Source organism: Equus caballus, chromosome 25, assembly GCF_041296265.1.
Source record: "Equus caballus isolate H_3958 breed thoroughbred chromosome 25, TB-T2T, whole genome shotgun sequence".
Classification (NCBI taxonomy): Eukaryota; Metazoa; Chordata; class Mammalia; order Perissodactyla; family Equidae; genus Equus; species Equus caballus.
In genome coordinates this window covers 22,537,942-22,559,729 of record NC_091708.1, presented here as the reverse complement: position 1 = coordinate 22,559,729, position 21,788 = coordinate 22,537,942, and the positions used below count along the sequence as shown (strand labels likewise).

The 21,788-nt window shown below is 39.1% G+C and overlaps 3 protein-coding genes and 1 long non-coding RNA gene across 14 annotated transcripts in view; 2 read left to right on the top strand and 2 right to left on the bottom strand.

Annotated features, from left to right (window-relative positions):
- CTNNAL1 (catenin alpha like 1) overlaps positions 1–13,682 on the top strand; it is a 58,974-nt gene extending 45,292 nt beyond the window's left edge. The window contains exons 12-19 of the mRNA XM_023629849.2: positions 3,886–3,923; positions 6,021–6,071; positions 6,165–6,319; positions 9,366–9,414; positions 12,213–12,269; positions 12,411–12,524; positions 13,203–13,286; positions 13,425–13,682. Of these exons, the coding sequence (XP_023485617.2) occupies positions 3,886–3,923; positions 6,021–6,071; positions 6,165–6,319; positions 9,366–9,414; positions 12,213–12,269; positions 12,411–12,524; positions 13,203–13,286; positions 13,425–13,490 (614 nt within the window). The 3' untranslated portion in view covers positions 13,491–13,682. The remainder of the gene's footprint in view (positions 1–3,885; positions 3,924–6,020; positions 6,072–6,164; positions 6,320–9,365; positions 9,415–12,212; positions 12,270–12,410; positions 12,525–13,202; positions 13,287–13,424) is intronic.
- LOC138920774 (uncharacterized) lies at positions 7,819–8,706 on the bottom strand. Its single transcript, XR_011432552.1, has 2 exons — positions 8,577–8,706; positions 7,819–7,925 (listed from the first exon to the last, which is right to left on the bottom strand). It is a non-coding gene; the product is annotated as an uncharacterized lncRNA (long non-coding RNA).
- A 1,406-nt stretch (positions 13,683–15,088) lies between the features above and the next one.
- Positions 15,089–21,306, bottom strand: ABITRAM (actin binding transcription modulator). Its single transcript, XM_001492457.5, has 6 exons — positions 21,003–21,306; positions 19,839–19,890; positions 18,697–18,826; positions 16,646–16,722; positions 16,497–16,566; positions 15,089–16,400 (listed from the first exon to the last, which is right to left on the bottom strand). Exons 1-6 carry the CDS (start codon positions 21,079–21,081, stop codon positions 16,263–16,265), a joined length of 546 nt encoding a protein of 181 aa, XP_001492507.1. The 5' UTR covers positions 21,082–21,306; the 3' UTR covers positions 15,089–16,262.
- Positions 21,307–21,339: 33 nt separating this feature from the next.
- The window catches only part of ELP1 (elongator acetyltransferase complex subunit 1), a 52,267-nt gene continuing 51,818 nt past the window's right edge, over positions 21,340–21,788 (top strand). For 6 of the 11 annotated variants that reach the window (XR_011432551.1, XR_011432547.1, XR_011432549.1 and 3 more), the window contains exon 1: positions 21,413–21,551. The gene's annotated coding sequence lies outside the window, so the exon portion shown is untranslated. Of the gene's footprint in view, positions 21,655–21,788 lie in introns of all 11 variants that reach the window. The other 5 variants (XR_011432548.1, XM_070251265.1, XM_023629846.2 and 2 more) reach the window with 4 other exon arrangements.

The following is a 21,788-nucleotide window of genomic DNA, read 5'->3' as shown; positions in this document are numbered from 1 at the left end:
GCCATTATTGACCGGACTGAGTCCAGTGTCACAGTGTTGCTCTTCCTGTTCTGTATGGTTATTATGACAAGGCTGCCTGTTACTTGCATCTGCCCACTGCTTTCCACACAAAGGACAGAGTGCATTCTTCAGATTCTGATTTCTCTTTGCTACTGTTATAACTCAGGTTATAACTATTATTGAAAAGCCTTTGCTGTATTCTACCTACCTTAGTTCTGCTCTCCATAGCTTGACTCTTTTGACTGGGAAAATTATCAGATATGTTTGCAAGTATCATTTAATTAAACAATTAAGTAGCAAACAGCATGCTAAGCAATGAGAGGGAGGCTTTAGTGTTCTCACACTTGAAGTCAGTCTGAGAGCTAGGTCATTGTCCCCTTTCTCTGAGACCCTCATATTTCATAATTGGGCGTCCTGGGATTGCTTCAAGAACTCAAAAATCAACTATTTTCCTGCCTTCCTGCCTTCATCCAATTCTGCCTTCTTACCCAAACCTCCAGGGCGGTCATGGTCCTTGTATTGGAAGGGATCAGATCAAAAAGACTCCACTTTCCCTTAGTGATGACTATGTATCAACATTTAGAATTTGAGATTATTTTAGACAAATAAATGTCAAAAACAAGCCTTCTCTCATGGCTTGCAGACTCTATCCCTCCTTTCAGGAAGCTGAATTTCCCTTGTTCTGTTTGAAACATCTTACAGTTAATTCGTCTAGGCTTCGGTTTATAGTGATGCCCAGGGTGGCCCTGTTCCATAGTTGTGCATCTATTTTGTCACTTGGCAGATTGGATGCATGAGGTGCTGTCCACTAAAATGGGAAGTACAGGAAGAGGAACGTGCTTGTGGATAAATAGGAGTTTATTTGCGGGATGTATGGGTCTGGAACAGGAAGTGACCCATCTAGACAAGAGATGATGGGGTGAGGATAGTACAAACGGAGATAAGAGGACTGATTTAAAACGAGTTTTACAAGTAATAGTGCTAGGATTTGGTGACTAATTGAAGGTAGAGGTAAGGGAGAGTTTGTGGATGACAGCTGGGTTTGGATTAGAATACCTCACCCTTACTCCTGAGGTTAGCTCATACTCTGCCTGTCCCCAGTAGTAGGGGATTCACTTTAAGTGGGTCTGGGGACATGATTTTTTTTTTTTTTTTTGATAGATCATGCTATTCAGAGACCCTTCCAGAACCAGAAAAAGCTAATTGTAAAAACTTGTAGTCGGGAAAAATATAGCATATCTTCAGTAAAATAATAAGGCTTTTCTGGCCTTGGGGAATTAGCTTTATTCCCTGGAGATGCAGAAAAGCACTGGATGTAAATGAGAGCAGCACTTTTCAGTTAGGTTTTCATCAGAAATAATTTTGGTACCCCCATAAGATGAGAGGGACTTTTGAACTTAATTGTGAACTTAATTTATCTCAAGGTGTAAACTTGGAAGTAAAGATGGCACAATTGTGGTGTTGATTTAAGGAGTATTAAACAAAGGATTTAGGGAGTATTAAATTTATGATACCCCTGTGAAGACAGTGCTTTGAAAACAATTCTATAAATCAAATATCTGTACCAAGTATGTTTTCTCCAAATATTCTGTTTTTTCCAATTAAATTCTAGCGTTTATAACATGTTTTCATCAGAGAGAAATTATTTATTTATGCTACCTCTTTGATTTGGTATAAGAGCTAAACATAATTGAGTCAATATATTCTTGCTCTGCTTAGAATCAATGGCAATAATTAGACTTGTATGGAAAAAACAATTATAAAATGACTCAGATTCATCATTTTTATCAGCTTATTTAAGTTGGGGTGGTTTTTTTTTTTTTGTATTATTATCAACTTATTTGGTTTATATTAGAATTGAGGGAAAGAGGAACAACCTTACTGGCATAGCATTCGGAGGAGACCTATCTGAAGAATGACCAATTTTTCAGTTGTCCTCAAATTTGTAAACTATTGTGAGTCTAACCGAAGGGTGGGAATAGGGAGCAAAACAAAGTCCCTGTAAAAGCACCATGGGGATTGGAACTGCCAGGTGATCAATAATTGGTGGATGGTGATGGGAGCAAACCAGAGTGTGTAAAGGCTCTCTTTTCATTGCATGTATTTCTCCCTGCCTTCTGGTTTCTTTAACTCTGTTGTGTCTTGGAGAAATAAGAGATACTGAAACAGTTGGGTTTTTTTCCCCTCTTTGGATAGTCAATGTGAACATTTCAGGGTCATGGGCAATAGGAAGGACCACAGGGTTAGATGATACAGGATCGCTCACCTAAGCTAACGATCTTTAAATAATGATTATGCCCTCTTCTGTAGCTTAAGTAGAAGCTTAAGTAGTAGCTTAAGACTACTTTTTAGGGATATTAGGGACAGGATTCAGACTTTGAATTAAGATATATGATGAATTTTGAGCTTCCGAGTGACCTGAAGACCATTTTCTGTTAATCTCACAGCTAAATCAGACACTTATTACATCAGAGCTAGGAAACAAAGCATGGAAATAACTTTTTCCTCTTTAAGTTTTATTCCACTCTTGCAATTCTGAGATCAGAGAACCGCTAATAAAATTCCCTTACAATTCTGACATTACAAAGAAATGATTTGAATCATAAACCTATTACCATTAGCTGACTCTTAATGACATTTCATCTTCTGAATCAGCACTGTCCAATAGAAATATAATGCAAGCCACATATGTAACTTAAAATTTTCTAGGAAGCACAAGGAAAATTTAGAAAGAAACAGGTGAAATTCAATTTTAATAATATTTTTAATTTAACCCAATATATCTAAAATATTATTTGTTTATAATCAATATTTAAAAATTATTAATGAGATCTTTTACATTTTTTTCTTTATATTAAGTCTTCAAAATCTAGTATGTATTTTACACTTAGAGCACATCTCAATTCAGATTGGCCATGTTTCAATTGCTCAGTCGTCACATGTGGCTAGTGGAGTACAGATTCAACAGCATAGTTCTAGATGAAATTTTAAATATGATACGAGCAAATTTGCTCCATTCATGTAATAGTCATTTTATAAGAAAGGCATGATTTAGTGCTCTTACATTTTATTTTCTTTTATTAAGTGGAGCCATATGAAATTGCTGTTTTTCTGTTGCAAAGTGGTTGAATATCAGCAATTTCTTATGGTTCTACCTAATATAACTGAACACATGTCCTTTCCTTGAAATCAAGAACCAATTACTGTTCAAATATTATTTTGAAATCTTACCCAAGATATAACAAACTAGCTTAAAAAAAAAGTCTGTCATCCATTGTAACCTGACTTTATACATGATCCAGAAGCTGGAAAGATGAAAGTGCAGGAATGAAGTGGGAGTGACACATCTCCTTCCTTTCTTTAGTTATTGTGCTTCTTGCCATGTGTTAATTTGCAGCCAACAGACTGTTATTTGCTTTTTTTCATCTTCCTCTCTTTACACTAGAGTTGTCCTCTTCCCTGAGTGGGAGAGTACAGTACGAGGTTAGCTGTGAATGATTCGGTCTAGTACTTGCAGAAAAGGAAGCCAGCACTGATAACTGGTCCTGATAAAAGAGAATCTGCTTTCATCAGAGGCAGCTGTTGTAAGAGAATTCTCTACAAACAAAGCTGGTTATAAATATAGTAAATGTCAGTGAGATTTTTTGCCTTTCTGCCATTATGTTGGGAGAGGTAGAGATTGGCCACCATAGATGCCTTAGAGATACAACTGTTGAAAGTCTTCATGTTCAACAATCAAATTACAGTTTTATTTCTCAGTCACATGTAATTCATAGACTAAATTATCACAACTAATATACTAACATTCCTGTTTATTTAATAATATTCTAAAACTTAAATGTGAATAATAGAAAATGTGTTGTAAGTTATGTATCTTATTTGTAGGAGAGAAGTATGGCTACCTTTCACTTCCAAAGCCAATGGTAAGTAGAAGAGTTTTGTACATTTCAGAATGTTTTTATTCAGAAATTGAATTTATGCTCTTAATGCCTATTTCTACTCCCCCCTACCCCCCAATAATTGACATTACGAAAGAAAGGATATCAAATGTTGATTGTTCAGAGTTGTTATTCTGACCAGCAATCTCGATGTAGCCCACACTCTGATTATTTGTGCTGGGTTTGGGGAGTTGAGGGAACAGGTGACAGATTTTATGATTAATAAGAGGTCATAATTGGAAGTTGGAGGTATTTTTGGTCTTCCTATCTTCAGTCTAATGCACAAGGTCATGTTGGAACCATTTTCTACAAGCTAATAACTTTTTTAATGCTTTCTACTTTGATGAAAATATGTCCTGCTATTTATATTTAGAGACTTGAAATGTTTGGCTTTACGTAACCGAAACTCACTCATCTGACTGCATTCCAAAATAGTGTCCACTAGATGGCAAGCTTGGTTACATTATTAAGATAGTTTCTGTACCTTTTTAGGCAATTCTCTTTCAGTCTCCATTAAACAATTTAATAATAATAATTTGTAAAAGTAAAAATAAAAATAATGAAAACACAACTAAATGTAAAAGAATAAGATGGGGTGTAAAATTATAAATAAAATAAAACCTAAAAGCCTCTAGGGTATTCTTAACTTTCGTAAAGGCTGTATCAATTGCTTTATAGACTCCTAGGCTAGGGAAGAAGATAGAGATGATGTGGCTATACAGGAGGGAGCAAAGAGATCAGTGGTCATCTCCATTTATTTTCAAATGGACATAAGAAGCAGCTTGTGTGTGTGTGTGTGGAACCTTATAGTTTCCTTTATTTATTTTCTGCCCGTTAACTTCTCCTATTTCTTCTATAGTAAACAGCATTAGGAAATCTGTATGTTAAACGAGCACTTATAAACTATGGGATAGCAAAAAGGGAAAAATTGAGACTGTTCTGTGCTGCAGTGAAACTGGTAACAGAACAGCTGGTCAGAAGTAATAAGTCATGGTAATAATAAGGGAAACAAAAACAGAGAGGTACATGTATATCTCAAAAATATTGGTGACGATGTTTCTTAAGCTAAGCAGACACGAGTGTTATGTTTTTATACATAGTATACACAGTATTTTATACACAGTAATTTATACTGTGTGGATATGTGTGAATATATACTCAATGTGTGTGTGTAGTTTAAATAAATGTTTCCTTAAAAATAAAATGGCTTCCTGCATCTCCTGGCCTCTTTATCTCCACCAGCCCAGCTGTTCTGGAACTCCTGCCCCAACCCTGGGAGTTCCCACCAGATCCCAGAATGAAAGGAATGCCCAACCTGGGCCGCCATCTCCAGAGAACTTCTGAATATATTTTTCAGAGAAACGCTGATATTGGTAGTGGTTTCTATTCTTCAAGTAAATAGGCATCTGTGGGCCAGCCTTCTAACCTAACCAGTGTACAATGTTTTCTCTTCTCCTGGGGAAATATATTCCGAGTTCCATATAGCCTACGTAAAAACAAACGTGCTGTTTCAAAAATAGGGGCCCATCAAACATCCAGGTTCAAATATTAAATCCTAAATTCTATGTATAATGTTCTCTACAACCTGAAATATAGGATGAGGAATCAGGATGTCAGTGAAACTAGGATGCTGAAATTTAGCCCTCAAAAGGGCAAACTGGTTAAAGGAATTGAATTCCTGAGTCATCACATTAAGAACATACGGACAACCACATATGGTGGCTAATTTTATTACATCATTTCATAAGAATAATTTAACAGAGGAGCCAGGGAGGTCTTGGAGTATACTAACTGGACTCTGAGAAGACTGCGGAAGTCTTTAAGTCCTTCTGAGACTCTGATCTGCTTTCCCCGGCCCCAGGTTTCTAACTACCCCTTCAAAGCTGAACTCACATACTAGTAGAGTATTGACAATTAGTTGTTTGTTTTAACTTAAACAATTGAATATAGTTTAAGTATGTACTGAAAATGTTTAAATTAAAATTTTATTACAGGTACTTTGCTGTGCTTTCTATTACTACTGTATTTCCTCCCAATTAACTGTGCTGCTTTTAATATGTCTTAATCTGTTTATTGTTACAGAAGAATAATGCAAACCTGAAATCGTTAAAGCCAGACAAGGCTGACTCTGAGGTAAGACCTTTTCCTTTGTAGTAGTCTTACCTCTAATCTTCCTTTTACATCAATAATGACTAAATTGTTGTGATTAAAATGGGTGTTTTGTAGGAGCAAGCCAAGATAGCAAAGCTTGGACTTAAGCTGGGTTTGCTCACCTCTGATGCCAACTGCGAGATTGAGAAGTGGGGGGATCAGGAGAGTGAGATCATTCGATGTGGACGGAACATGGCCCGTGTGGCCTATTCTCTTTATTTATTTACCAGGTAAATGTAGTTACGTTCTGATCTTTTTAAATGAATTTAATAATATCTGGTGTAAAGAGAAAGTGCCATGTTAAATCATTGATAAGTTAAAGTCAGTGTCAAATATATGGTAGAAAGTCTCTAAGAAGTTCTTATGACAATTAAGTGAATGCAACAAGAAGACATTTATTTAATTAGGATTTAGATTTAGAAGAGATCCTTTTCTAAGTTTGTGTCCCATTCTTTTCATAATTTTGAAATAATTCTGCATTCTGCTTTTTATCATCCTGTATATCAAACGAGTCTTTCTCCCAGCCAGCATCAGTAATTTAGAAAACATGCCTTTCAAATATTTATGCAAGTGATTGATTAGATACAGATCAAAGAATAGAACCATGAGGCCAACTGCCTCAATAGGGAAATCTCAAGAGTCTCCATGAATCAGCATTTATTATGTAGCAGAGAATTTCCCCAGCTTTACTTTTACCTGACCTACATTCTCTGTCTTGTCTTCCTTACAAGACTCTTTGATCAAATGCCTTGTTGAAGTCAATGTTGATCACATTGCACAGTCTTTCGTTATAATAATCTATACCTATGGTAGAGTAATTCCATGTTGCTAAAAACTTATCAATTACCTGCTTGATGATCTGTTCCAGAATTTTCTCAAGGAATGATTTTAAACCTTTCATTCATTTTCTAATATCTATCTTTTTCATTTTTGGAAACCTGGAGAATACTTGATATTTCTAGTGTTGTGGCCCGTCTCCTACTCATTTGGATTTTGAAAATTTCAGCAGTGGTTCACACCTGCAAGTTGTTTCAGTATTCTGGAATGCAATCCATTTGGTCTGGAGATGTAAGCTCAGTTAAAGTACTTAGGATCTCTACATCTATGTTGGCTTTGGGACTCAATAAATAGCAGTCCTTTTCCTGCCCAAGTTCTGAACAAAATGAAAAAGAAGCAAAAGAATAGGCAGATGGGGCCAGTAACATTTAAATTGATAAAGCTGATATTGGATAATGTAGTTTTATAGCCACAGGCAAGTAGCTTTTTAAAAATGATCCCTAGAATTAAGAATCTTACCCTGTAAGGGCACAACCTATTTCTTAAAACACATGGAAAAGCAGGTAAATCCCAAAGGCAGCTTTACTTCCAAGAGCAAAAGGAGAAAAAGGGTTACAGTGTCCAATTTATTTTTGTGAAGGCACCAAAAAGACTGAAAAGGTAAATAAATGTCCATCCTCTTCTATGGGGTGGAATAAGTGAGAGAGCAGAGAGAAGTGAGGGATGTTGTGCTGGTGAAGATTCCTTCATATGGAAAGAAGATGAGGAGTTGGGAAAAAGCATTCATTTCCATCTTGATAATGTCTTCTACCTTTTCAAGATCATTCTCTGGACGGTGAAGGAGAAATGATAGGAGTTGAGTAATTTTGCCTCTCTTTAGCAGTCATTCGTTAATGCCTTTCCATATTTTCCATCACCACTGGAGAACTTTCTTCTTTGGTGGTTTTCTTCCTTTGTTCTTAATCGTTCTTAGCAAGCTTCTCCTGGGATTGAGTCTTCCCAACACTAACTTTGACTTCCTTTCTTAGTTCATACTTTAAAAAATCTGATGAGTCAAGTCTGCAAAAGAAAGTAAAATGGAACTCCTTTGTTTACCCACACTAAACATGCACAGATTAACTGAAATAACAAAGATCTTTATTTTTGGCTGGAATTATGCTAGTGATCTCATGGTAATAAAAATCAGATCTTTTTTAAAAAAATGTTTTGACTGATAAAAACTGGAGAAATAAATTATTACTTAATGAATGTAGTTGGCTATATAAAATCTTCCCAAACACAGGATTCATCAGTAGAATTTTTTTTTAAGTCTGTAACTGCCCCTTTTATTTCTTGTTTCTTAATTCAGAATATTTCAGGATGATATGGTCAGCATTTTTTGTTTCAGAGTCAAAAAGTCTTGGTAATATAAAATCTCAAGTCGGCTTTGTTTCCTACCCTCACTGTCCGCATACCTATTTTCCCCCCAGCAATTTTTTGTTTCCTCTGAAGAGCTGTGGTTTACCAGCCTCATTTGGTTGCTTCTTTTGAGTCCCACCTGTTGGCCTTCAGAGTACCCAGTTTTGTAGTTTTCCTGGGCAATTTGATAGCTCTTCCTCAGGCTGTTTTTTAAGGTTGTCTTAAAACTTTTATATAATTTCTTAAATATGTCTTAATAATTCATATATTCATTTTCTAGTGCCTTTTAGTTTAAAAAAATTTCAAACTTACCAGTGCCTTATGGTTTTTAAAGTGGTTTCTGCTTCATGATTTCATTTGATCCTCACAACAGTTTATCAGAAAACTGGTATAATTTGTTCACATCTCAAGGCTGCTAACGGGCAGAACTAGTAGCTACTAGATGTCAGATCTTCTGGTTCATGTCTAGTCCATGGCTCCTCTTAATGCATTCTGTTGCTCTTTGCTGTAATTTAGCTTTCATTTGTAGAGGTCTTAATGCTCCTTGGTGGTTCTCCATCTGATACTCCCTAATCTTCTGATGAGAGTGGTAGCACAAATGTTATGGTTATTTTATATTTTATAGACTCATAATTGAAACTTGAATGACATGGCTCCTCAAAGTTAGACATCTGAGTTCCTACTAGAATTGAAGTTAGAATTAGAAATGTGAATTTTCCTGACTTTTGGTCTGATCCCCTTTCCATTATGCAGCAAAGGACTTTTGGTTAAGACATAATATCAGATCTCACATATTTAATTTATGAAGCAAAATGAAAAAGGTTAAACAGAAAAAAATAAAACAAATATAACTTGTCAGTTTTAAATTTCTTTACATTATAAAATTAATGTATAGAATGTTTGCTTGAAATTTTTAGAAGTACCCTCAGAAGTAATAAACAAATACTAAAGTTGCTTCAAGAATAAAGTCACGATATTAATAGTCTATTCAATATTCTTCAAAATTTGGGATCTGCTAATTCACAAAGTGCTCTAAAGCTTTAATATTATAAAACCAATTTCCAGGCAATGACTTTTTACCTCCTTAACAATTTATTTCAGAGGAGAGGGGCCACTGAAAACTTCCCAGGATTTAATTCATCAACTAGAGGTATGTTTTATTTGCATTTTTATGCTACTACTTTAATTCTGGGCTAAAAGTAGGAAATAACTGGTTTTCTAAGTGATTTACTATATTGTGTTTTGTGTGCTTACCTGTGCACACACATGTGTACTATACAGAATGGTAGAAAAGTGGAAAAGTAGAGGGTTTGCAGTAGCATTTTGTGGAGATTTTTTGGTTATCTTGTTGGAAAAAAAACAAATATTTATAGGGTTAAAGCAGAATGGGCTTTGTTGACAATCAATAGATGCAATAATAGGTTTAGGAAAATATCCTCTCAGCAGATGCATACCCTTATACTTTCCTGAATGCTAGAAAGGCTTTTGGCCTCTTCATCATTGAATTGGATGAATGATATTGATTAAATGAGAATAACACGTACGAAAGCATCTGTCATAGGCTTGAGACCATGAGAGAGTACTCAGTACATGTTCATTTCCTTCCTTCCTTCCATATTCCTGCTGATTCAGGGCACTCAGGGAGAGACAGATAGACCAACACCCACCCTTGTGCCCCTGGGTCTAATGGAACGTCACATAGGCCAGTCTCTAATTCTCCTCCCGTAGTTGGAGGCTTTAGATTGGCAAGTGGGTTGTAAGATTACTTCCTTATTTTCCCTAACTCTCATGTTAGTCTGTTTGCTTGTCTAGAACCAGGGCATTCTTGCATTTGAAATTTGAAATTTCTGTCACTTTTTCACCTTTATATAGTTTCCTTTGACATTCCCACATGCTTCCACCTGAGCCTTGCTTCAGGAAAGGGATTTCAGCTTGAGAGGATGATTGTCAGCAGAGTCAGAAGAATTATAGAAAATATTTCATTTGGATTTTTTTGCCAAGTTGACTATAAGTGAACTATTTACCTTAAAACAATTGGAAAAAATTCTAGATTCCTTCTGTTTGGCTCATAGCCATTCTAAGTCACACCACACTATAGGGGGTATTTCACTGCAAATGATCCACTGTCACCTTCTTCCAGTGTGAGCTTATTCATTAAACCGGTGTCTGTTGAATTGTCTACAAACTGTGATGAACATAAGATGTTCATCAAATATTTACTGAGCTTGTACTGTGTGTCAGACCCTGGGGATAAGAGCTCTGTGGAGGAAAGTGAACAAAACAAAGCCCTTGCTGCCCTGAAGCTTACATTCTACTGGGAGGAGACTGACAGTAAAAAGTTAAATATATAATGCCTATATATAAGTATTTAGAGAGAAAACCTTGTAGGATAAGAAGGGAGTGGTGATGGACGGGTGGTCAGAAAGGACCTCTCTACGGAGGTAACATTTGAGTGGAGATATTAATGAAGTGAGAGAGTGGGTATCTGGCATGGCACACAGAACACGTGCAAAGGCCCTGAGGTGCAGGGGCAGGCTGGAGGTATCTGAAGGACAAGAAGGAGGCAAGTGTGCATGGACTGGAGTGAGTCAGAAGGGAAGTGGTAAGACAGGACATCTCTGTAGCCATGAGAAGAACTCTGACTTTTTCAAGTAGGATGAAAACCCATTGAGGGTTTTGAGGGCCCGTGGCATGATCTGACCCATGTTTTAAAAGGTTTTGACTTGACCAACAGGGTAAATGGTAGTGCAATTTACTGAGAAAGGGAACATTGCGGGAGAACACCAGATTTAGAGGGTGGAAATCAAGCATTTTGTTTTGCTCAAGTAGGATATAAAACACTGGTGTCAGGATGGTTCAGAAATGGAGAGAGAGATTTGGGAGACAGCAGCTTTAAGGTGCTTTTAAACCCTGATCCTCTATGAAATAGACATGGGTCTTGCCCCCAAGGGGTTGACAGGCTAGAAGGGAAGAGATGTGTAAAACAGGAAGTGGTAACGTGGAAGGATGAAGAACATATGGGCAAGTGAGTCATTCCGTTTGGTTAGAATCTAGGTGTTACACTCATTGGTTTCCCTCCTAAAGGATCAGGAAGGATACAAAGGACTATTTGCCTTTGAGATCAGTTAATCCAATGACAGCCAGCTGCTAAGTCTGTTGGCTAGAGGGTTAAAGTTAACCCTGAACTTATTGCCTCCCTCTTCTTCATATTCTTTATCTAATTTATTACCAATACCTGTTATTTTTCTTCACAAATTACTCTCAAAATTTGCCCTTTTCTCTTCATTTTTACTGCTGCCACCTAAAGCTTAGTCTTCATCCCTTTACTCCCCTGCTCTCTCTCTCTCTAGAATATTCTACATACTATTTAAAAGAATCATCTGGAATATTTTTATGTGTCCAGCCTTATTTTTCACTGTTTTTCCCCACCATCCTGTTCTCCTTACTGAATTGTGAAATGCATGGTGAACTGTCACAAACAGTCTGAGCTGGTTAACCACTCTCAAATGCGTGATTAAGCAATGTGTATGGGTGACAAATGTTTTCTTGCTTAGCTGGAAGCTAACCCTTTTGACCTCCTGCTCTCAGATTCATCACCCTTTTATAAGTGGGGCAATTAAGAGATGAGCTCTGGATCCTTCCAGAAGCGCAGACATACTTTGTATGGTTAAGTATCATAGGGCTCTGTGATCCTCCAGAGCACCTGGAGGGGTCCAGGTGTGGAGGAGCCTCTGCAGGGGTTGATTCTTCATCGGGTCTGGAAAATCTCCTTCTGAATATGGTTAAACTCATGTTTTCCTGGGTACAAGAAACACTTTAGGAGTTCCATGGCAGACCTTTTACGTTTAAGTTTCAGGTTTAAAATTCTCTATGAAATTAGCCATGAGTAGATTTCTTACCAACTATTCATAAAACATCTAAAGTAGTAATGTTTTTCCTTTCCACCAGGTTTTTGCTGACGAGGGCTTACAGCTTGCTTCAAGTGTACAAGCTTTCTCAAAACAGGTAAGACAGGTCTACTGCCTGCTGCTGGTGGTATGTCACAAGGACCCACTTTGGGGGTATATTATTAAGGTATAAAGGTATTTAATGTTTAAAAGATGGAGTTTTGTTGGAATTGTTATAACTTCCTAAATTACATTTCAGCTAAAAGATGATGACAAACTTATGCTTCTCCTGGAAATTAACAAGCTGATTCCTCTGTGCCACCAGCTGCAGACAATAACTAAGACACCTTTGCAGAATCAAGTGTTTCTAAAGGTAAAAGGGCGGGTGGGTTATTCAGGTAGACATTTTAGAAACTTTCACACTTCTTGGTTTATCAGATTAGCTTCCTGCCCCTTTTTCTTCAAAGTGTTAATACCCACAGAAGGGCAATTTGTTTCCCTTTTTCATCCCATGACTGCAAGAATCACTTATTACCTGCAGTTATAACTGACGCCAGGGAGCAGTAGGTTCACCAAGTAAATTAGCTTTTTGGACATGATTAATTCCACAGCACTGAGCAGCTACCCGTAAATCCTGATGTCATCACATGTCTAACTAGGGCACAAACTCCTCAGAGTATGGGCCCCCATTTTTTGTGTTAGGGAATTGGACTTATGCCAACAAGGCAGAGTGCAAGGAATTGCAAAGTCGGGGCTTCACTCCACTATTTGGAGTACTTTGAGAAGCTCCTAAACAGCCTGAAGTAGAACAGGTTGATTTTCCGTCCATTCTTCCTGGGGTTCCATGAAGTCGGCATGACACCTGGGCAGCAATCCCTGCACCTGTGTTCCAGGGCCTCAGGTCAGCTCACCTGCCCTAATCTATAGACTTTTCAAGATCACTTAGGTTTCCATAATGGAGAAATTTTATCATTTTAAAACTAAATAGATGATAGTCTTTTGAAGTACCCTTTGTAAAGGAATTTGATTTGCTTGCTTTCTGTCACTATAGGTTGATAAGTGTATTACAAAGACAAGATCCATGATGGCTATCTTGGTCCAACTTCTTTCACTTTGCTATAAACTGCTGAAAAAGGTGAGATAGTTTTTCTATCTTCAACTGACATTACAAAAGCTACCTTAAAGGAAAATGCAAAAGAAAATAGTTACTATTTAATTTTGCAATCTTTATTTTTAGAGTAAAGCAGAAACTAATTGTCTTAACTCTTTCCAGCTTCAGATGGAAAACAACAGATGGGTCTCAGTTACAAATAAAGACTCTGTGGATGGTAAAACTTGAGAAGCTTTTGGGGTCAGATCTCTGGAACATCACGTGACAAAGCTGACATTTTTAGAAAGCAAATGATACTTTATATTTTCAGAAATTCAACAATTTTATAAAGAAAACAATACTGAAATCTTGCTTTATTTTCTGATCATGAAACTGATTGTAAAGCTTTTTGACAACTAATAAATGCCATGATAGCTGCTAGATGCTAATTGCAGTATGATTTTAAAATGGGACATTGCCACTGATAATGTTCTTTAAAAGTCAAACCAAATATTCGAACTGTCTTAATGACAGTTTAATCCAAAGAAGCTGTTTTGAATATGTGCTCACCTTTGACATATTTTACCTTAACTTCCTATTTTCTTTTTTTGTTTAAGCTTATCATCCAGAACACTGATTTTCAGCACAGGTTTTCCTTAAACCTGTGGACTCTTCTTCAATCCCTCTGTCCACCAGTTGTGACCAGCCCTCTTTGCTGTCCCCTCTGTCACAGAGCATCCATGCTGGTAGCACGCATTTGTTCTCTGACACACGTTTCACACAGCACAGGCTGTCTGTTGTGAGGCATGGCCCTCTCCCATTCCCAAAAGCAAGGTCATGGAGCCGACTCCGTGGAGTCCTGGAGCTTACTAGGAGATGGTTTTTGGTTCTCATTCTAGCATAGCTGGCCTCTCTGCCCTGAATGTTAGCTCGAACTCCAAGCCTATTTTACTGGCTTAAAAAATATTTTTTGAACTCTCCTTCTCAGTAGTGACTGATGGAATGGAAGACATAAGACACAGAATGATGGAACTAAGAAGCTGTTTGAAATAAATTCTGAATAATCATACATTTTAAAAATGTGCCTTTGGAATGTTCATTATAAAACAAACATCTTTCTTTAGTCTTTTTAATCTTAGGGTTTAAAGCCTTGTGTTTGCTTTGAGGTGGGGTTTTGATTGCAGGATCCTGTTTATAGGTTCTGTCCTTATGATACAGTATGGTAAACTTTTCTGAACTCTCGATAGTGCTGGTATCCCAATGCTTTGAAAGGCATTTTGAAATCTAACAGGACATGCCAGTTGCCAAATGGCAGTAGTTACAGCAGCTTATCTGATGATCATTATCTGGGTTAGCCATCACAATCAATATTCACAAGATACTGAAGAGCCACAGTACTACCAATTAGCTAAGTCAGTATTATATTGAAGGAAACCTGAACTTTTACCATAGGCCTCAGGGAGAAAATGGGATGCACTCAGCTTGGTTAACGACCTTTATAAAATATTCTTTTATAGAAATTATCCAGCGTGATTTTTATTCCCTGAAACCAAAGTTTTCTTTTAAATTACAATAGAAATAATGGGAGAATGTAAGGTAATGTTATATGTAAAACAGATGTAAATTCTTTTACTATCTTTAGTGTCTTTGTTTTATGACGTCTTCAGGAATCACTGTTTGTGTTACTTGAAATGGGGACCTGCTGGTTTGTGCTGACATTTTCAGCTCATAGCACTGCCGGTGTAGATGTTTGCAGACTTACTGCCTGTATCACGTCTGGTGGGTATATTTAGGGGGCAGTCACGCTAGCACTCAAGTTACAATAAGTTTTTCTTGTAAGTCAAAAATAATTTTAAAATTTTATTTACAAAATACTTTTACATACCTGAAAAGAGAATATTCTCTTATTTAAGTGCAAGTAGGGGTGGGGAAGGGATAACATAATTATTGACTTCAACAGCATAAGAGTATGATAGAGAACCAAAGAATTTACATGTCAAGTGATTTCTTCTGTATTAAATAATTGTTTTATTTAAAGACAGAGATATTTAAATATATGTATGTGTTGCAGCCCTTAAGGAAAAATAACAATTTTTAAAGTCCTTTCATTTAAAATTCAATGTAAAGAACTATACAATCTTAAACCATAAATTCATAGTTTTTTTTAGTTTAAATGTGAGAGCTTTTGTTCCATTCAAAGGCATCTGTCTATGAATTACAGTAACTTCTTTGCTTGTCTCTCTGTCACTAGCGTGTGAGACTGAGAGACTACAATGTACGTATTGGCAATAACCAGCTTAACACTGCATATGTTAGGAAAGCCCTTTGTATTTTTCAGTCTTTTCACGTGTCGCTCATTTAAGAAGCCACAGTGTTAACAGTTCTACTTTGCTCCAGAGAGGAAGGCCGCCCCAGCCCATAAGGAGTAGAGAAGGTACACTTAGACACTGCCTCTCCCTTGCCACCTAAAAGGAGAGGAGCTGGGGCAGAAGGGATGGGCCTAGACGTTTTGGTAGCGTCCCACTGAAGCAGACTGCGTAAGAAAGGCTAGCTGGGCTTTTTAAAACTTCACACTCATGAAAAATTGAAGCAAAAACAATAACCATACCCTCACATTCAAACAGCAGTATGTCAAAATGTAGTATTTACTTTCAGTTTGCAGGATGATGGGTAAATTATTTTTACTTTGCTACTTAAAACTTTTCTGTCTTTTCCAAATTTTCCTCAAAGTGCTTTGTTTGTTAGTTTTTAATCAGAAAAACATCCCTTGCCTGCCAGTTGTTAGAGAGAAGGAAGAGAAGAACAGAGTGAGTGTGTGGGCAGGGCAGATCTGGGAGGTTGAAGACGAAATGGGAACCAAGGCCTGTGACACAAGACAGAGGGAAGACTAGGTTAAGTTTTAAGCTCAGGCCTCCTTGCAGATGGCTTTGTATCTTCACATACGCCGGTCCTTCTTTAGTGCACGGATTTAGGCCAAGTAGGAATGAGAATCCTGCGGTGTGTTTTATTCCATCTGAATCCTCAAGAAGTAGCTGTTGTGGCATTAATGCGTTTTACCACAACTTCTTCATATTGCTTTTGTGTTAGTAACCCTTCTGTTATGCTTTTACTTTCTTCAAATTTGGGCAACACTACTGCAATGTAGCCTTCAGTGGATGGCTAGGAAGGAAAGAGAATGTTTAGTACTGTCAAATGATAAAAAAAAATCAGATAAAAAGAATGTGGATGGAATCATAGTTTTTTTCTCTCTTTTACCTTCTCTTGAAGAATAGATGGCTTATGGAGAATGTTTTCATTCACTTCCATCAATCGTCCTCTAACACAGCTATTAAAAAGAAGAACTCTTTTGAAGCAAAATACTACCTCTTTTGTTTCTCCAAAATTATGGTTAAAAAGTAACTCACCTAGATATGGTGTATTCTTCTCCATCTGAGCAGTAAATCTTACATAGAGGTGCAAGTTCTGTTAGAAACTGCGCCCCCTGATAATAAAAAGGAAGAAGTAATTAATTGATGTACATTTTCACTTTCCTTTGAGAGGCAGCCCTCAGTGTTATAACAGGATATATTCCTGGAACTGGTGTTTTAAATAAAAATGACTTAAGTATAGAAAAACCATTCATTTGTTCAAACATGCATATGACAGGTACTGCTGGGCACAGCCAGCTACCATCCTAGGCTCTTGGGGAAAAGCAGACTAAGACACGTGATAAAAGGTAGTTTAGTTACAGATTAAGAGTGTATTTTATCAAATGTAAATGAGAAAGCTACATGTATCCCAGTGTAAAGATTTCAAAATTGCAGGGAAATCCATCAATGGGCAATTATAGAAAGTTCAGCATGACAGAGTGACAGCAATATTGTACAAAGTTAGTTTCAGTAAGCTTCCTACCTTACTTTTATATTAGAACTTAATAGATAAAAGAACTTCTTTCTTAGGGTCAATCACTGAGACTTTTTAAAGGGGTATTTTTCTAATTAAGAAAAATGCACTTTGAGGAAAATTTGGAAAACAGAAAAGTTTTAAGTAGCATATAAGAAGAATTTGCCCATTATCCTATAGTCTAGAAGTAAATACTACATTTTGACATACATCTGATTGAATATTATGGCATGGTTATTGTTTCACGTACTCCACTCTCATGTGTTGCTCTCTTTTTTCCCTGGAGTTTTTCCTGTAGTGAACATTGGCATTTGAGGTCAAGATGCTATTCTTTATGACCTCTTTATCATTCAAAAGATTATCAGACCACATTCAGATGTTACCACATTGACTTCACTCCTCTGCTTGTGGGTACTTCCTTTCAAAATATTCATCAGTGCAACACCCCACTTTTGGGAGGAGGGGCTGGGGATTCACCTCAGAGGGTTTGTCTACCACTGGGTCTGTGTCAAGACAGCAGAAGTGTTGTGACCCTTTTTCTTAACCTCCCTTGGGAGAATAAATGATTGGCAGTGCTGAGATCCAGGCGAAACTTAGCTGTGGTGGGTTCCACGTGCAGGTCCCTCTCTGTTCTTCAGTAGTAATAACAGTGTTACTGTTTCAGAAAAAGATTTATCGTAGGAACTTCACAAGCACCAACTGCTGTAATTTGTAGACTTTATCTTTTAAGAAAGTTTCATGCTTTTCTAAGTCCCTTTGTTTCCTGACCAAGGAAAAATCAGTAATTATAAGGCATGTTATCAGGGGATTTCAGGCCTACAAAGGGGAGTATAAACAAGGGTCTCTTGGATCTGTGAGGATAATGAGCAGAAACTCTGAGTATGAACGCAGTAAATGAAGGACCTAAATCACCCACTGAAACTTTCCTATCCAGCTGGTATGTCAGGATACTTTAGTATGGTACCGAATTACCCTTGGTGGATCCCCTCTTTTAATAAAATGTGTCCATCTTGCCTAGAGTTGTAGAGGGAAGAGAAAACATTTTGTACAACTGAGCTTTGTATGGAGGTAGAGGGTGTGGCTAAACATGCATTAAATGGGCAACAGTTAAAGAATGGAAAATGCTAAGGAGCAAATACTGTATTTTTTCTCAGATTGATTTTTGTTCCACTACCTCAGGATATTTTTTTTTCTTTTTTAATTTACTTGTGAAAAATATATGGTAAAGAAGAGTTGGTCACTTAAATTTTACAGAACTCAAAATACTGGTTTAATAAAACTACAAGGGAGAAAATAGCTCATTATATTGGTATTAGAATTGTTTCTTCAAAGGCCTGCCTTCCCCATCCTCAATCCTGGGCGTGATAGGGATGGTGGTACAGCACTTAATATGAGAGATACTATACCTCCTGAAATACCTCATTTTTTAGAAGGGAGAATTTCTTTAGAGTTAAAGTATTCTTAAAATCAGCACCTCAAACGGCCAGGAAGTATGCGGAGTGGATTCTAAGACTGACTGGATCTATCATTACTATGATAGAGAGGATTTAAGTAGAGAATTATAGGAACATACCCGCTTAAATTTCCCAGAGACCTTGTTCTGAAGTCTGCTACAGTTGGTACTGATTTGATAGGAAATGCTTTCAATTGTTTTTCCACTTTGAAGAACTGGATGAGATTCTGCCAATGTGATGACACATACTCTACAAGGAGCAAAAATTGATCCTGTATTATTGCTTGGTATAATTCTTCCTCCTCTAACAGTATTCCTACTAGCACAAGAATATCTGAACTGACATTTGTTTAGTCAAACTATCCTCTCCCCCCAGTCTCCTCTGGCTGCTATTGGAGCATAACTGTAGAAGGGAATACAATAATAAAAGAGGAGAAAATGGGATTGAATATCCTTCTCAGAAGAGGGAAGAGTACCAGAGGTCCTTAAGTAGCACTGAGGTAGAGGAGAGAGAAGTAAGGCATGCCTCCATGTACAGGATACCTGTGCCTCTACCCAGCCCTCTCTATGGGCTCTGGCAACTCAGTGCTTAGGCACAGACCAGTATTTCAGATAGCGGCTGACTGAGAGCCAGCCCTGGTGGTCCAGTGGTTAAGATTTGGCACTCTCACCGCTGTGACCGGGTTTTGTTTCCTGGTCAGGAAACCACATTGCCTGCCTATCTGTTGTCATACTGTGGCGGCTTGTATATTGCTGTGATGGTGAAAGCTGTGCCACCAGTATTTCAAACACCAGCAGGGCCACCCATGGTGGACAGGTTTCAGTGGAGCTTCCAGACTAAGACAGACTAGGAAGGACCTGGCCACCCACTTCTGAAAAAATTGGCCATGAAAACACTATGAATAGCCATGAAGCAGTGTCTGATATATATCACTGATATAGCCCCGGAAGGTGAGAGGATGGCAGGGTTCCGCGTTGCTGTCCACAGGGTGGCTAGGAGTCGGAAATGGGAATGTACTCGAGAGCATTAATAACAAGCTGACTGAGGGGTGTGGTCCTTCATGTGGATGTTTGGGTCATCAAGTTTAGGGTGAATAGGCACTGAAAAGGCTCATCCTTGTCAACCAAACTCCTCTAATAATACCATTTCAACACAGTGGAAGATAACCATTTAGTAAACATTTGTTCAGTCCAAGACCATATCAGCCTACAATACTAGAAAAAAGGGTTTTTTGATGATTTAAAATTTCCCATTTACTCACCGGTTAGAGTGCTGTAGTACACAGTGGTCCTCACAGGGTTTTCCTTTGACATCTAGAAGAAGAAATGAGTCTGTTGGTTGTTGGGTCAATATTTACTACCACTGTGCGGTACTTTCTTTGGTTTGTAGAGATAATTATGAAGACTGGACACATACTGATCCGTGGTATCTGTTCATTACTCAAAAAGATACATCTGCAGGCTTCCTATAAAGTATTTAAGGGGACCTTGCTCAGATGGAGTCATTCACTCAATGTTATCACACAAATGTGATAATTAACTCTTTGCTGCATCTTGCTTTATCCTCTTTAAAATGAGTACACTCATTTCTATTAGGAAAATGAGATTGCAATGCATTCTTTATATAGTAGGATATGCTTTACTGGTCAGTTTTAGAGTGACTAGCATCCTGGTTTGTGTAGGGCTGTCCTGATGTTAGCGCTGAATGTCTCAGATTCCAGGAAACCCCCTAGTCCTGGGTAAACTGGAATGGTTGGTCACCCTAAATATGGCTAATAAAACATGTTACAGCATTTTTTTAAAGTACACCTCTTATCTCTGAATGAAACGGAGCACGTAGGGGTTAGAGGAGGCTCCCCAACGATGCTCCCACCACTGATATTTACTAGGTACGCAAAGTAGTAAAAGAGGATACCTACTTCTAAGTGGCAAATATATAACACCAGCGGCTTCTCTTTGAGTAAAACTGTTAGATTCTGCTTTCTAGTGCCTCTATTGTAACTCACCCTCTTTTCTCCATCGCTACTGGCTCTACCTTAGTTTCGACCTGATCATTTAAACCGTTTTATCTATCGGCACTTCCTATAGGATTGAGCGCCTCAAATCCCTTTAGGCTCTCGAGGAGATAGCAATGCAGCCCTGACTACCTCGGGGGCCTCACCTTAGACCACCACCTTCCCGCAAGCAGCCCACCCTCGAACTCGCACTGCCCTCGCCGGCCCTAGAAAGCGCCCTGCTGTATTTCAGGCCTCCGAGCCTTTGCAAATGCCATTCCTTGGGCCTAGAAGGCAACAGAGAGGTCCAGTACCTTCTGACGTGGAGGTGAAGCGCCAGGGAGAGCACGCGTGGTTTACGATCTGTCACCATAGTCCCCACAGCATCAGGCCAACGTGGCCGAAGAGAGATCGACATCATTCTTCACTTACCTGCTTTGTACCAGCGAGTGAAGTAACGATCTACGAGCGACGGTACCGCGGGCTCTGCGGCCAACTGCTCGGTAGCCATGGCGACCCCGGGCGCCGCTAACCCCGCCTTCCGGGTCTGGAGCGCTTCCTGTCTGCAGGCCCGGGAGGAGGGTGTCCTTCCGGCGCGCAGCCCGCAGCGTGCGCATGCGCGATGCTCTCTTGGCCTCGCAGGCTCCTCCCACCGGCGCCAATTAGTGCGCCGTGCTGTGATGTCGACGTCAAACCGGGATCAAATACAATAGGCGGAGCAAGAGGGCGGGGGGACAGTGGGCGGTGGCCAGCGCAGCACCTCCCCTCTACCTTGCAGGGGCCGCGGAGAAGGCCGGCCACGCCCCCTCAGCCTCGTGACGTCAATCGCGCGCCGCGCCACGCGTGTGCGGCGTAGCTCGCTAGCGTGTCACCCTCTTGCCCGTCGGCCCCCAGGCCCGCTGCAGCCGCTACCCCCGGGGGTCGAGTGGCCGCGTGGCCCGGTGCGCGCCGCGAAAGTCCGCGATCAGCGGACAGAGAGAGGTGCGTGCGCAACCCGGGGCGGGCTCCGGGAGGCCGGCTGCGCGTGGCCGGGGAGGCGAGGGCGGACGCATCGCGGTTGGAGGGGCCTCAGGGCGCGGCGCAGGTGAGCGTTCGAGCGACCCACGCAGGGTGGGAGGCGCGGAACAGGCCCAGTCCGCCAGGCGGTGTCCTGATGAAGGGGACCTCTGCGCGCCCACCCTGCCTGCTGCAGGCCCAGGAGTGGAGCGCGGTGTGACC

What these genes read in the sequence shown, in the direction of transcription:
- ABITRAM (XM_001492457.5), bottom strand. Translation starts at nt 21,081, where the DNA reads ATGGCTACCGAGCAGTTGGCCGCAGAGCCCGCGGTACCGTCGCTCGTA. An exon ending in GAAGAATACACCATATCTAG is followed by an intron (nt 16,567 to 16,645) that starts GTGAGTTACTTT and finishes TCTTTTTAATAG; the next exon opens with CTGTGTTAGAGGACGATTGA. An exon ending in CATCTATTCTTCAAGAGAAG is followed by an intron (nt 16,401 to 16,496) that starts GTAAAAGAGAGA and finishes TTTCCTTCCTAG; the next exon opens with CCATCCACTGAAGGCTACAT.